At 42.4% G+C, this 14,004-nt stretch overlaps 1 protein-coding gene across 2 annotated transcripts in view; it reads right to left on the bottom strand.

The window, feature by feature from the left end:
• Positions 1–14,004, bottom strand: part of SETD5 (SET domain containing 5) — a 39,924-nt gene that overhangs the window by 15,094 nt on the left and 10,826 nt on the right. For both annotated transcript variants that reach the window (XM_009999297.1, XM_009999298.1), the window contains 9 exons: positions 11,234–11,382; positions 10,793–10,910; positions 10,239–10,348; positions 9,707–9,953; positions 9,435–9,515; positions 6,953–7,216; positions 5,760–6,080; positions 3,913–4,155; positions 290–419 (listed from right to left, as the gene is read on the bottom strand). In XM_009999297.1, coding sequence (XP_009997599.1) covers positions 290–419; positions 3,913–4,155; positions 5,760–6,080; positions 6,953–7,216; positions 9,435–9,515; positions 9,707–9,953; positions 10,239–10,348; positions 10,793–10,910; positions 11,234–11,382 — 1,663 coding nt within the window. The remainder of the gene's footprint in view (positions 1–289; positions 420–3,912; positions 4,156–5,759; positions 6,081–6,952; positions 7,217–9,434; positions 9,516–9,706; positions 9,954–10,238; positions 10,349–10,792; positions 10,911–11,233; positions 11,383–14,004) is intronic.

Below are 14,004 nucleotides of genomic sequence, written 5' to 3'. Positions count from 1 at the left end.
CCTGCTGAAAAGAGATAACATTGTACTCCTCCCCCCCCAACAGACAATGATCACTGGGCCCTGAGGTTGATGATACAAGGTAAAACTAGTATCTTTTCATGGGGAAAATACTGAGAAACTTTACATGTGCTAGAACGGGTCTGCAGAAATTGGAAGGAATGACAAAGCAACCTCTCACCTTGCCATGAAACTGTGCCACCAAGCAGCAGCACACACAGGATGTCATCCTGCACAGCTTCCCCAGTTTCACTCAAGTACCCACGCTGCCCTGATGGTGCTCAACACTTACCTGTGTCATCTTTGCAGATGCTGGAAGAACTGCTGTTCTCGTTACTTTGGTATAGACACTGAGTTCTGTTCTCTTGTGGAGCTGGTGAGGTCTGAGTCATTCCCTCTTCCAGGGCTTGTTTGATCCAGCGCTGAAACAGAAGGAGACTACATAAACGTGCAACCCCTCTGGTACTTGCTATGGAATCTTGCAGGATGCACTCCAACTCCTACACTTCTAAACAGCAGGGCAGACTGCTCAGAACACTGATATTACCTCCTAGAACTCAGCTGTTAGCATTGAGTCTACCACCTACTGTGGTGTATGACTATGTGCTCTTGAGGGAGATGTACTCTGAGGATGAGGACTCTTCAGCAAGAACAAAGATAACAGCAAATTATAAACAGATAAAATGCAAAACTCTGACAGCCAAAAACTATTAAAAGCCATCTTAATTAAAAAAAAAAAAAAGTAGATAAATATGATGAACTACCCTAAAACCTGGATTTTTGCAAAATAGTTGTTTCCCACCCAGAAGACATTGTCCCTCTGCTCCTCTAGGGCATATTAGAGCTTAACATAGACTCTGCTCTAACAATTCCAGCAGAGAAATGGCTGATTTTAATCACATAACAATTCTTCCAGGACTGTATGTGCTGCCAAAAAGAAAAGGAAAAAAAAAATAATTCTGATAAAATTCAATCAGAAGCTTTCAAAGGGGCAAAAACCAAAAGATAACAATACAGACAGATCTTTCTTCAGCTACTAATAAAAAAGATAAGAGTCAGAGTGGTCTTCTGAACACAGACAATGAAGAATGTTTCACATCTCTTGCAAATGAACATGAATTGAAGTCCCAGCTGCTGCAGTGGGTGTGCTAACCCTGTATCTTCAGACAAACTGACTCTTGAGGGCAGGCAGGAAACCTTTGCTTACTTTACTATTAAAAGTAACTGCCACAATAGAAGGGAAAACAAACCAGGTGATTCAGTAAAATGAGAGCAAGCTGCTGAAAAAAACCCAAGGAATATTTTACATTTGTGTAGTTTAACCAAGGGACTCACTTTACCAGTGTTTTCTTCTCCCAGAGAGGTTTAAAATCTAAGTTTACCTTCCAGTAATCCACAGTTCACCTGCGTGCCAGCAGGATGTGTCCTATTGGAGAGACACATATGTGTCTTATGAATCCTCAATGCTACCATGAAAGTGCATCAGAAACTCAGTGGCCACAATCCTTAAAGTGAGAACTTCAATGTGAGGACGAAGAGCAGGTGACAGGATCTATTTTGATGGCTTTATTACTGTACAGCAGATGCTTCTTCTCTGTTCAAATAGAACTCTACGGATTCCACTGCGGCCACCAGGAAAAGTGAGGAGTGCCAGCCAGTCTGGATCACTGCTACCTCAAATGTGGCATCTGCTCTGCTGGCCAAGTCACTGTACAATGTGTGATTAACGTGAGCAGGTTGCACAGCTCAGTTTCCTTGCGAGGTTCAGCCGCTGGCATGCTTTGGGTGCAAACTGGGATCATCTGCTGAGGGTTTTTTGGCACAGTCTTCAGTAGTTTAAGGAAGGGGCCTGCTGACAATCCAAGAAAATATGTGATCTATTTCAATGGCCTTTATGAATCAACCTTCCTGACTGAGTAGTCAGAAGCAGACAAGACAGAAAGATCAGGTCTAGAGAGCACAATGTCATCAAATTCTAGACCATTTCTAGGCCTCAGTTGGCTGAAAAGAAGGACTTCCCTCTGAGAGCTTTCTAAACATTCCTGAACATGAGAAGTAGACTTTTCCTACATCTCCAGACTGCTAGTTATAAAAACACCAAATGCAGCCAGGCACTCTCCATGAAAAAGCTTGGAAACTCCTTCAAAGTGGATGAAAACCCTTACTAGAACAGTTATTATTTACTTTCAAAAAGTAGAAATCTGACAAACTACTTTCTGCAACAACTGTTCTGGTCACAGTATCTTTCAGTATTGTATTATTTAGATAACAGAACAAGAAGTGTGCTTAAGTTTACAGATTATGCCAACTTGGGACAAAGTAGAACATGCTAGAAGACAGTATTCAAGATTTTCCTACTAAATTGGGAAATAGATGCAAAAAAAACAGGACTCAGCTCAGTACAGGCTAGAATAAAGTACCATATAAAGACAGAAACAATCAATTCTAAAATTAAAAGCTAGAAAACTAATGGGTTGTTCTACCAAACAGTGAATCACAAACTGAACACAAGTACAGATCGACCTGTCAGAGAAAACTCAGTTGTCCTACTGGGGTGCACAAGTTGGGTATAAGGCTGTAAGATTGACGAACTTCCCTGCTTTGAAAATACCCCAGCTGTGACACAACATCCAGCTTTGGACACTCACCTTTAGAGTAGACACAGACTAAATTAAAGTCATCTACAGTGAGACTAGTCCAGTCCCTCTCCAGCAGTGAGAATTATCATATGACTAGAAAACACCCAGATGTAGCACAAGATTGAAAGACCTGTTCCATGACAACAGTTTTCACTGAACTGGGAGCTTGTTGGCTAGTTGTACAGCAAATGCATCAAAGCAGAGAATTTGGAATAACTCTGCCAGTTCTGCTCTGGATGCTTTTCTCTTCCCTGAGACTCAAGTACACTGTGAAGGTTCAAAAAAGCAGCTTGATCCTTGGTGTTCTCAGCTTAAAGATGCATGGGGAGATTGCCCAGGCACATGGGAACAAACAGTTTTGTTGACACAAGTACATATGAACTATCAAGAGCTTTACCTTTGAAGGAAATACCCAAGAGAGACCTTAGCTTCTTTTTTATGTGCTTGTCACTGCTCAACAAAAAAACAGCTGAAGGTTGAAACAGCAAGTCTTAAGTTTCTTTCTGGAACAACTCCCTCAAAGAAGGCAAAGAAACCAGGACATGGTAACTGACTTTGTAAGCTGGAAGACCAGAAAAGATTTCCATAAAATTGTTCTCAGGTCATCACATAGGAACTGGAAGAACCTCTGAGCAAAGCTAACAGGTGACAGGCAAGACAAATTTTGATAGAAATCTGACTGAGCAAACTAATCTGAACTACCGTTTTCCTGCAGATGGGTAAACACTAGTATTTACTGGCCACACACCACCTCTGGAGGAATGAAGACCTCAGCTGGGCTCAGTTCAGGCTTCTTGCATGGCCACAAGTATCTGTTGTAGATAGACAGTCTATGATCCCAAACAAAGAGCTGTGGGCTTGCTCTTTTGAACAGGCAAATTCAAAGCTTTGCTAAACATCAAAGGCTCTCCAAAGACAATGGATCTTGTCTGAAGCACTGTATTCGTGAGGTCTTTTGCAACATAATCCACATCCCCACAACACCAACCATCCTCTGACTGTGAAAGCAGTATAACATTCTAAGGGCAACAACTAAAACTCCTAGAATCACATATGCTGGATAATAAACAGCCACTGCAGACCTGAAAGTACACTCTTCTAAGAAGGGAGTCACAGAAAAATTGCTCTACCATGGTAAAAGGCAAGGATGAAGACTGAATCCCAGCTTGGAAAGGGTCAGCAGATACACATGGAAACAGACTCAATGAAGACACAACTTTACAAAGGTGCCAGTAAGACCAGAGAGCCCCTAAAGGTAAGACATGAGCAAACATACCTTTTTACAGGAGCTGTACATTCCATCCAACAGAAAGGGCCTTCGACGTCTCTCAGGGTTGAAAGGTGAACCAAAACGAATGTAGTGTTTGGGTGTGGTACAAATTAGCGGGGAGTGGACAAGACCTGGCAACATGTTTAGGGTAGTTGCCAAAACTGTTGGGTCTGTAGTAATGCGCAGAGGGCATTCAATGGGGCACTCCTGCTTTTCTGCCTTGTCGTTCAGCCATTCTGTAACCAGATACTGGAGGAGAACACACACGTGTCAATGCAACTAGCAGAGGTGGAGAAGAAAGGCAATAGGACACAAGGGTGTAAGGGGAAGCAATGCTCAGGTCAGCACACATGCAAAAACCTCCCTCCTCCTCATCAGGAAAGCACACAGCCAGGACTTCCTGCCTTAAACCCCATTCTCATCTGTTACAAGCACAACAGCTAACCCAGTTTTGCAGAAGTAGTTTGATTTGATGCTGTTCATCTTCTTAGAAGGTTTTCCCAAAACTCGATCACCTTAATCAAAACTAGTTTCTAGCTTCAAACCTAATGGTATTAATGGCTAATTTATGCCCAGTGTGGGGTAGCTGCCTGCTAGCTTCTGCAGTTTTTCCTCCTTTTCCTTGAAAGTTCCTCCCAGCTTTTACATTGTAGTCTGCAGTCACGTTCCCTTTTGTTCCTCAATTCTATGCTGAAAACTAACCTTGTCTACTTTGTCCTAAACAAGTATTCCCCAGCCTGCCATCCCACCTCATCCCCAAAGGATACTGCAACTGATTCCCACACCAAACACATTTTTATGCCACTCTAAACTTATTTTTAAATTCCAACTAATCTTTACTACATAAAGGCCTCACTTTTCTCTCTTCATTCTCTTGCTGGTATACACAAGAGAACCTTTGTTTTACTGTCCTTCACAAGATGTAACACCCTGGTTATATCAATGTGGTTTTGTTTTTCCAGCAAGTCTTACTACACCTCTGTGATGCTTGATTTAAGGTAACTTTTTTGGTTGACAGTCTTTTTCTCCTTCCTCCTAAGACACTGGGAAAACGCAGAAAAATTTCTGAGATCGTATGCATCCAACTTTTCCTAATAAACATCCTTTCTTCTGGGCCCAAAACCTCGTGCTCTTTTCCAAACTATCAGCATCTAGTTTTGAAATGCCAGCGATGCCATCAGAGTCACAACAACCATTTTCCCATGCTGTCTCCAAAAGTTTTTGCTAGCTTACTGTGCATAGATCCAAACACAGCAGCTGTCTCTAGCTCTGTTAGTACCTTGCTCCCCTGCAGGAACAAGACAAACAGCCTGTTGCCCTCACGGTCTTTGCCAGCTATCTTCCAAGCCCTGCACTGTCCTGCAAACCAGTACTGAAACAACTGCTTTTTGCTTCCATTACCCAGGGCTCACCCTCCATCACCCAACTCCTTATATTGCCAAGTCCCCTCCAGCACTCCCCTCCCAGGGCCTCTCAAGCAGGAAGCAATTTCTTCCCTGCATACACCACGCTGTGCAATTTGCCTCTTTCTGGACCCTTTGCTGTACGCAAACAGGAGACCCCTCCTGTTACATCTGTACCAGCTGGTAGACACTGTTGGTATCTGAGGTCTATGTAGACTTGCTGTAAAGATCAGCTAATTGATTTTTCTAATCTTTGTGTGTACAGGGTTGAGCAGCCAGATTCTGAACCACAATGAGGGCTCTTAGCCACAATAGAACAAATAATGCAGTAAATAGAAAGTCAGACGATTCCAACTATTTTGAAGAACTGTTTCCCCTGAGCCAGCTCTTCCCCAAAGGCTGCACAAAACCTTTTTCTCCTCTCCAGTTTGAGCACTCAATCATATTTACCTTTTTAGTTTTGGGGTACTTCACTGCAGCTCGATTAGACTGAGATCCCGCAGCCAGGACAGCAGTTGGGTCAGACCCTGCCATCTGTCTGCCTTCTCCTGGACCTTCTGCATTGCTGACATCTGTTGCGGTTACTGAGCTGGCAGTGCTTCTTTCCTCTGGGACAGCCTGTGTGAGTTCAGCTTGCTGGGAACTGGCTTGTTTCTGCCTTCTCAGTCTTTGTGCTGAACTGGTCCGGTATCGAGAGAAGCGACTTTTTGGTCGGGGCCTGGAGGGTTTTGCTGGAGCTGGTTTAGTAACTGCTTTTTCAGGGACAGCATCCTATGACAAAAATGTCGTTAGTCTAAGCATCTCCAGGAGTATTCCTCTTCTCTGCATACAGGATCAAGGATTATGATTTCTTTACTGACACTACCTGGCTTGTAAAGTCTGGTTGGGCCCTGTTTGTGTCGCCTCATAAGATGGCTCTGGGGACTTCCTAAAACACTGGCACTTGATCATTTTGCCTTGATCATCAACCAGAATATTGGTCTTAAAGGAGAAAGCAGCAGTATGAAACTTGCCACTTGTCTCAAGGTAACTATTCTTACCCCTAACCTGAGCTGACATGTATCATTCCAGACAAGTATCTGGGCCCTGCCACTTAATGGGTGCACATGGATTCAAAGCAGCCCGTGACAAAAAAACACAGGAAAAGCAAAATAATTCCTCAATTACTGCAGTTATGTATCCAACTTAAGCTCACACTGGTACAGAAAGGGCCCACTGGATGAAGGAGCTGGGCTCATCCAGCTCAAAGAGAAGATTTAGGGTGACCTAACAGCAGTCTTCCTAAATCCAAACTGAGGCCCCCAGGAAGATAGAGCAGCACATAGTGGGAAGTCAAAAGACAACGTAGATACACTGAAATGAGTGACTCAGACCAGAACCAAGGCAGAACATTCTCACCATGAGAACAGTCATGATTTGGAAGAGATTTCCCAGAGGTGCTGTGCAATCTCCATTCTTGAAGGTATTCAAAACCAGATTGGGTAAAACCCCAGACAACCTGGTCTGACCTCAGAGCTGACCCTGCCTGACTCAGACCAGATTAGAGACCCAGTGAAGCCCTGCCCAACCAGAACAATCTTATCATCAGACATGCTGCATGTGAGCCTGGTACAAGCTATTAAACAGATCCATCTTCATCTTACCACTGCTTGTGAAGACCGTCGTGTGTTCACCCCAGTACTGCTGCTACTGTTAGAAACGTTTGGAGCAGCAGCACTCGGTGCTGAGCTTCCATCTTCGGTTTCAGGAGTCTCTGTTTTTACTTCCTCCAGCTCAGGAGCCTCAGAACTGATGTTGATTTCAGCATCAGTGCTGTTACGGTCTGGTGGTTGCTCTCGTCTCCTCTTTCTCTTTTCCAAGTTTTCAAACATGTGCATGATGGCTTCTACCTTCCTGTCTTCTCGGGACTGGAACACAAGAGTAAACTTAAGTCAGCACTGCAAACAGAAAGGAGGAGGCAAGAACAGATATAGGATGATGCAGCACAGGAAGGAAAACAACTGCCAAATAGCAGTGACAAGAGCCAGAAAGGGGACAGAGGGAAGCCGTTCTTTTCAGATATTTGCATTTTTCAACACGGCAAATTTCCCAGAATAACAACAACATAATCATGTACTCATAGAGTAACTAGAAGAACTAGACTTTGTTCTTAAATAGGACCACTTCGATACTACTGAGTTGTATTTATAAAATGGCCACAAGGAAACATAATTTTTAGGAACTAAAACCAGAAAGAATAAATAGTGATGAGACGACCTGGAAACAAGTGGTGCTACTTGCTAATGACTGAACGTTAGAAGCAAACAGAAGCCAGAAGCAACAGAGGTGAAGAATTTGCAGCAAGTGTAACACCCCACACAAACTGTCTAAAATGATCCAGAGTAATTCCTTCTCTGATATCAAAAGATCACCTGGCTCAAAAAGAAAAGCTCTTGACTAAGCAGCTTAACTAGCAGACAAGAAAAACAGAACAGGAGAGAACTGAGAGATGAACCAAAGGTATTTACTAAGTAAACAGAAAGGAGAGGTCATCTAACCACCAGCTCTGTCAGAAATAACTGTTAGTTATGTACGTAGAAGGCCCACTACAATACTGCTGCAGTGATGGGCAAAAAAACAGGCTGGATCAAGTGAATTTTAAGAAGTGGGGTCAAGTGTCTTCTGAGACTTGTCATGGAGGAGAAAGTTTCCTGATGCACACAGAAGTATCCAACCCCAGCATCCTGGCCTTTACAGTTTTTGGTTCAAAAATTTCACTACATGTAAAAAAAAAAAAGAGACTGAGAAAAATATAGATACAGGTATTTACCTAGTGCCAAGTATAGAAAACTGAATCTCATTAAAGGCGATTAACTGGTGAAATGCACAGGAACAGGGCTTACAGGCTGATGGGAAACTAACAAGTCACTTCATCTTCTGGAACTATACTGACCCAGAAAGAGATCAGCTCCCCCACATTAAAATGAAATCTTCCCTCTAATGTTAAGTCCAGTCTGACAGAAGACTGCTCTTATCCAAGTTCCAACAGAAACTGACTGCTTCATCTTGCCTGTTCTAAAAAAATCCATGAGATAATGAAAGGATCTGCCCACTGGATGGCCCAATTTGCTGTGCTAACTTAAATAATTTAAAGCATTCTCAGGAAATGTGCACATGGAAGACGTGTATCTCTAATTATCAGAAGGGTGATTAAGGTATCTGGTGAAGAAATGAAAGACAGGGAACTCCTAGCTCCAAGATATTTGCTGGCCAGTAGAAGGATTGGAGTGCTTTTTATTCCCTGTTTCGTTTTTTTTTGTCATTGTTGGTTGGTTTTGTTCATATTTATTTTATAAAACAATTCATTAAGTTGAGCCAGAACAGCTCCATTCACATGCATTAAACCTTCTAATCCAGGAAGCAATCCCAGGAGCTGTCAGAAGCACATGAAAAAAACCCCAGCTCTACTCAGTAGAGATAGCTAAGAAGTGACTTGTGTTATTAAAAAGCCACAAGCACTAAGAAATATTTTGATTAAGAAGACAACATTGATCTGGGAGCACGAAGGGATTTCCTAATAAAGAATAACAGCAAATTTTGTTGACTTGTGCCAATAGTGCTGTTGATAGTCTACCAACTTTTTCAACCTGATCTTACCTTTTTCCCACATGGCAACATGTTTAGGAACCCATAGAAGGAACAAAGATAGATTATCCAAACTAACCCAACAAAAGGGTCAAGATTTAACATCAATCAGGTTTTGGTTTATCACACGGCTTCATAAATTCTTGTATTGGCACTAAGAAAGGGCAGCAGTAACATAAAAAAGGGTGCAATGCCCTTTTTTGAACCCAGTGCTGATCGTCTTTTTAATGGTGTATTTTAGACTACAGAATAGCCCTGAAAGTAACAGTTAAGCCTTTCAACCAGGAAACAAATCTGTCCTGTACCTTCTAATCTGCAGTACTCTAACATAAACCCTCTGATGTGGAGTCAACCTGTTTTTTTTTAAAAAAACAAATTACTGAAGACCACTGAGAGTTGGAAGTTGTGTTCAAACAACTGAAACAACCAACTGGATTCTGTTGGCCACTGCATGAAGAAAGTCTAATGGGGGATGATACCCAGAGTGAGAGAATTACTTGCCCGTCGGTTGTGCACCAAGGCTCCCTGTTCATCTACAGGCTCCTCTTTCTCCTCTTCTTGTTTCTCCTCTTTCTCTGCCACCTGGAAGAAAAGCCCAGACTTAGTATGTCAAAGAAAACCCAGTACTGTTTTCAGGTTAAAAGATTCCCACCATAATCTAAGGTGCTAAACGTTTTAAAAAGGCCTCCTGTGGTTTCTGTTCTGAAGCCCCCAGTGCTGCATTGCAGACTCCACACCAGCAGAAGATGAGAAGACAGTGTCCAGGGTTTTACCTCATTGTCACTGGCTGCTGCAGGTGTCTCAGTAACTTCCTCTGTTTGTTGACTGCTGTTCTCATCCGATGCAAGGCCCTGCTGTTCCATTTCTAGCTCCTTTCGACGGGCTTTTCGACGGCGTGTTTCTGCCCCAAGCACTGTGCCTAAAACAGGTGGAGGTAGGTGGTCTGCAGCATTTGGGCTACGTTTCTGCACAGGGCAATTCCGGTTCCCCTTGTGACACGCACAGTCCACTTTATAGTTGCTGCTCCAAAACACAAACATAATTCGTGTCACTCTTCATTTCTCAACCCTTGTACAGAGACAATCAATGCAACTCCTACTACACATCTCACCACGTGCCAAAGCAAGGACAGCAGGCTACCTTATGGCCTCTATTGGAGAACATGCCAGCAGAACTGGACAGAATAGCCGGAAAATGCAATTCAGTAGAAAACGGAGCAAAATGTAGAATGCGAGGAAAGGGCTGGAGGAAGATGTCCAGTCCAGGAGGGCAGTGGAGAGCTCCTGGGTGAGGTGAAGGACTCACCAGATGTTGTACTCATAGTCAAAGGCGATGGTAACCTCTGTGTCCTTGGCAATGGTGGCAACAGCATAGATACACAGGTGGATCATCCCATCAGCAATCACATGACGAACCTTGTTAAATAAAGTAGAGAGAAACTAACATCTCTACAAGTTGCACTTCTTACTTCCAAGAGGGAAGCCTCCTTCTGCCAAGTAGCTCTTATCTATTCTGTGAGTAATTATCCTAAACTCTCCCTAGGGAAAAGCCTGCTTCACTGCTCTTGTCTCATCCTGTGCTTTTCCACTTGGTACCACCTGCTAACACTAACATCCTGCAGCCCAAGGAAAACCTCAGAAAACCTCTCTTTCCAAAGAAAAATCTCATTCCTTCCAAAGAAAAACCTCACATTCCCCAATTTTCTCATCTCCCAAGTATAAACCATCAAACAAGCACAAGATGCAGGGAATTTTCCCCATTTACTGCACCTTAACTTTGAATATTCATAAAAAGGGAATGCACTAGGCCTGTGTAAAACTTCTGTTTGCAATTACAGAGATGGTGAAGAGAGAATTTACCTCTGCATTTGGAGTGCAGGAACGCCTGATGAACCTGGCATCGTTACCAAAGGTGCGGGCATCCACGCACATTTCAACACCATTGAACTTGGAGTAGAACAGCACAAAGGGATATGGCCTGGAGAAGTAAGAGAATGTCTCAATCCCAGAGTACCCAACTCTCATGGCACTTATACAGGTATCCCTCACTTCACTGGAAGCAGAGCTCCATCAGTGCTATTGCTCTGGATGCTTGTGCCCTTCCAGCACCACAGTTCAACACGCCCACTTCAGAGGGTTTTGGCCCATAAGCAGAGCATCAAGCTGAGGTTGGCTATTTGATTTCATATTTCTATGGTTGGCACAGCTGACAAGGGCCCTGCAAGTGTGCATTATCCCATAGAGACACTAGTCTCTCCGTGCCATGATGCTCTCACACTAATCACTTCATAGTACTCTTACTTTTTGAAGAAATGCCCATTGACCTCGAATTGCTGTCGTAACATAACCTTCCCTCGATACTCAATTATAAGGGTATCTAGTGCCAAGTCTCTTGCTGCCCTCAGGATCTTCCGGTGCTTCTGAACCCGAGTCACCCTTCCCAGCTGCAGCTGCAACAAAAACCAGAGCAAAACATAAGAATTTAAACCAAAGGCCTCTAACTCATGAAGAATATTTTACCTACATGAGAAGAAAAATTACTCTAGTAGCAACACTCTGGCAAATATACTGTTTATTTTGTCAGGGTTTAGTAATGACCAAAGACCTTGATAATATTTATCAAAAAGCAAAGAGTATTGATCCCTTTCCTTCAACAGTAAGTCTCACAAATCTATCAGACCATGTATTTCAGTCTTGCAGCTAGGAGGCATAACCAGACCTGTCAGTTGCTGCTAACAGGGAACTGCTCTACAATTATGGCCTCTTTCACAGCCAGAATAACTCAACTTTTCCCTAAATTATGGGTTGTCACACATTCAGAGGAAAAAAAACACAAGCTTTTCCTTCTGCTGAGGATGGTAAATTCTAGTTAACAAGCCAAAGACTTAAACTAGCAATTTCTATCTCTATGCAGAAACTTCTCTTCGTCTGTTTGCTCAACTAGTGCTGTGGATTTTATTTCTTTTAATTAAGAAATACATTCTTAACTAAGCAATGACAGTTTGTTGAATCTTCTTTATGTTAAAGTCTACAGCTCTATTACAATGGATTTTCACAACAATGTGCTTTGACAGTATGAAACCACAACATTCCTTAAGCACAGATGTTCAAAGATCATACATTTTTAGGGAATGGGGGAATGTTATAAGCAGTAGGACATAGGAAAGACTTCTTCCATAAAAACAAAGTACTTCTCTTGCTTAACAGGTTGAAGCTCTCTTCAGGTAAAAATGATGTAAAGATGGTTGGCTGCCTCACCACAAGAGCTGTGCCTGCTCTTTCCTAAGCATGCCATTCACTGCTCATAAGGACCCAGTTTTGATATTTTTCCGGAGTGAATTGAGACATAAGTGTTCTTACTTCAGTAATAATGACAATCACCTATCTGAATTAGAAGTAAAACACAGGATTTCATTAAAAGCAAGCTCTCAACTTTTCCTGCTAAAGTTGTCTTGTTAGAAACAGGTATTGAGCAGAGTCTGCTCAAATGAATAAGTCACTTTAGCTTAAGAATGGCTCAGTCTGGACCATGACAGGAAGCATGACATTCTAACCTCGTGACAATGAAGTTAATGTCTTAAGGCAGCACTCAGCACTGGGAACCAACAAAAGTCTCCTCACTCAGGTCCAGGGTAAAAAAAAGCTTTATAAAAATATTCATTTGAAAGCTACACAAGATGGGAGTAGTAATGGTCTTGCTATTCCAGATCTCCTCTTAGAGCTATTTATCACAACTATGGGGTGTCTCTCTTTTTCATACCACTGTATCTGCTGGCAATTGGAAAAACCTGCATGTATATTCTGGAGACTGAAAAGCCCTGCAGGGTGTCCTTCATGTCTTTATATCTCGGGTCCTGATAGAAGTTCAGAGAGGATTTCCCAAGTCTACTGAACCAGCATAAAAAAAACGTTACCTTTCCAGACTAAGAAGCCACACTGCTGGCCCTGATTTCTGATCAACAAACCTGTGACACAAACAAACTGTGGGATAAGGCTGTTTACATAGCTGAAAGTAGTGGCTAAGTTATTTTAAAAGCATTGGATACAATTAGTACTATCCAACTGTGGTAACTGAGAATAAATAAATGGGATGAGATTAGTTTGAGTGTGACAGAAGGAGACACGGAGAAAGTATCTGAAGGCAGGAGATAAATTAGGACTGAGACATAAGCATGTCTCCAGGTGAACAATTTATTTTCTCTACTACCACTTGATTGCTTTTATAATCAGCTTCTCATCTAAGCTGGCCCAATGCAGGAGGGTTGGAACAGATGACCTTCAGTGGTTCCTCCCAACATAAGCTACTCTTCTACCCTATTCAGCTCTCTCAGTATCTTTCAGTGATGTGAGTTAATGTCTGGCAGCCTTCCCTCCCACCTCTGGCCCATGATTGACTTGTATTACTGTTCACCTGATGCTGGAAAACAGCTCGGGGAACACAGGTGGGGTAAAGTGGTGGGAGGAGAAAAGAGCCCATGAAGGAAAGAGCTCTGCATCTGCAATACTTAATTGAGTTTGGTAAAACAGAAATGATCTTGTAGGTTTTCTGATAAGACCCGAGCTCAGCTTGTTGTCATTCTCCTAATTTAGAAATATGAAGAGGATTAGCTGCCATGCTTTCATGTGTGAAAAGAACAAATGATTTTATTCATGTCATAGGCTAGGGATTGCTGACTGCTAATCAGACAAAACTGTTCTGGTATGTTTGCAGAGCAACATCTGCATAATACTCAGTGGCTTTATTTTATAAAGGCCGTTTCGCTCTTTACTTCAGAATGTGAAATCAATCAGGGGTTTGAGCTCAAGTCAGCAATTATCAGAGGCAACAAAGGGCAAATACTGATCCTGGGTTTGGTTTGGGAAGAGCAGGCAGAAAAGTGATTCACAGCTTTCAGTTTGTCAAGCATCTGGCAACAGCCAGCACTAAGATGATTTTATTCATAAGACTGAACAGCTTCATATTTTCACAAGTTTCCCATTGCCCATTAGGACAGTTGAGAATTGTTTTACCTAAAATATTCCAATTATCAAAATTCTTTATTTTGCATGTAGAACTTAACCCATCTTTCCCT

This window comes from Chaetura pelagica, unplaced genomic scaffold (genome assembly GCF_000747805.2).
Source record: "Chaetura pelagica isolate M959 unplaced genomic scaffold, ChaPel_1.0 scaffold316, whole genome shotgun sequence".
NCBI lineage: Eukaryota > Metazoa > Chordata > Aves > Apodiformes > Apodidae > Chaetura > Chaetura pelagica.
Note: the sequence above shows the minus strand (reverse complement) of the source record. Positions and strands in the feature narration are given on the sequence as shown.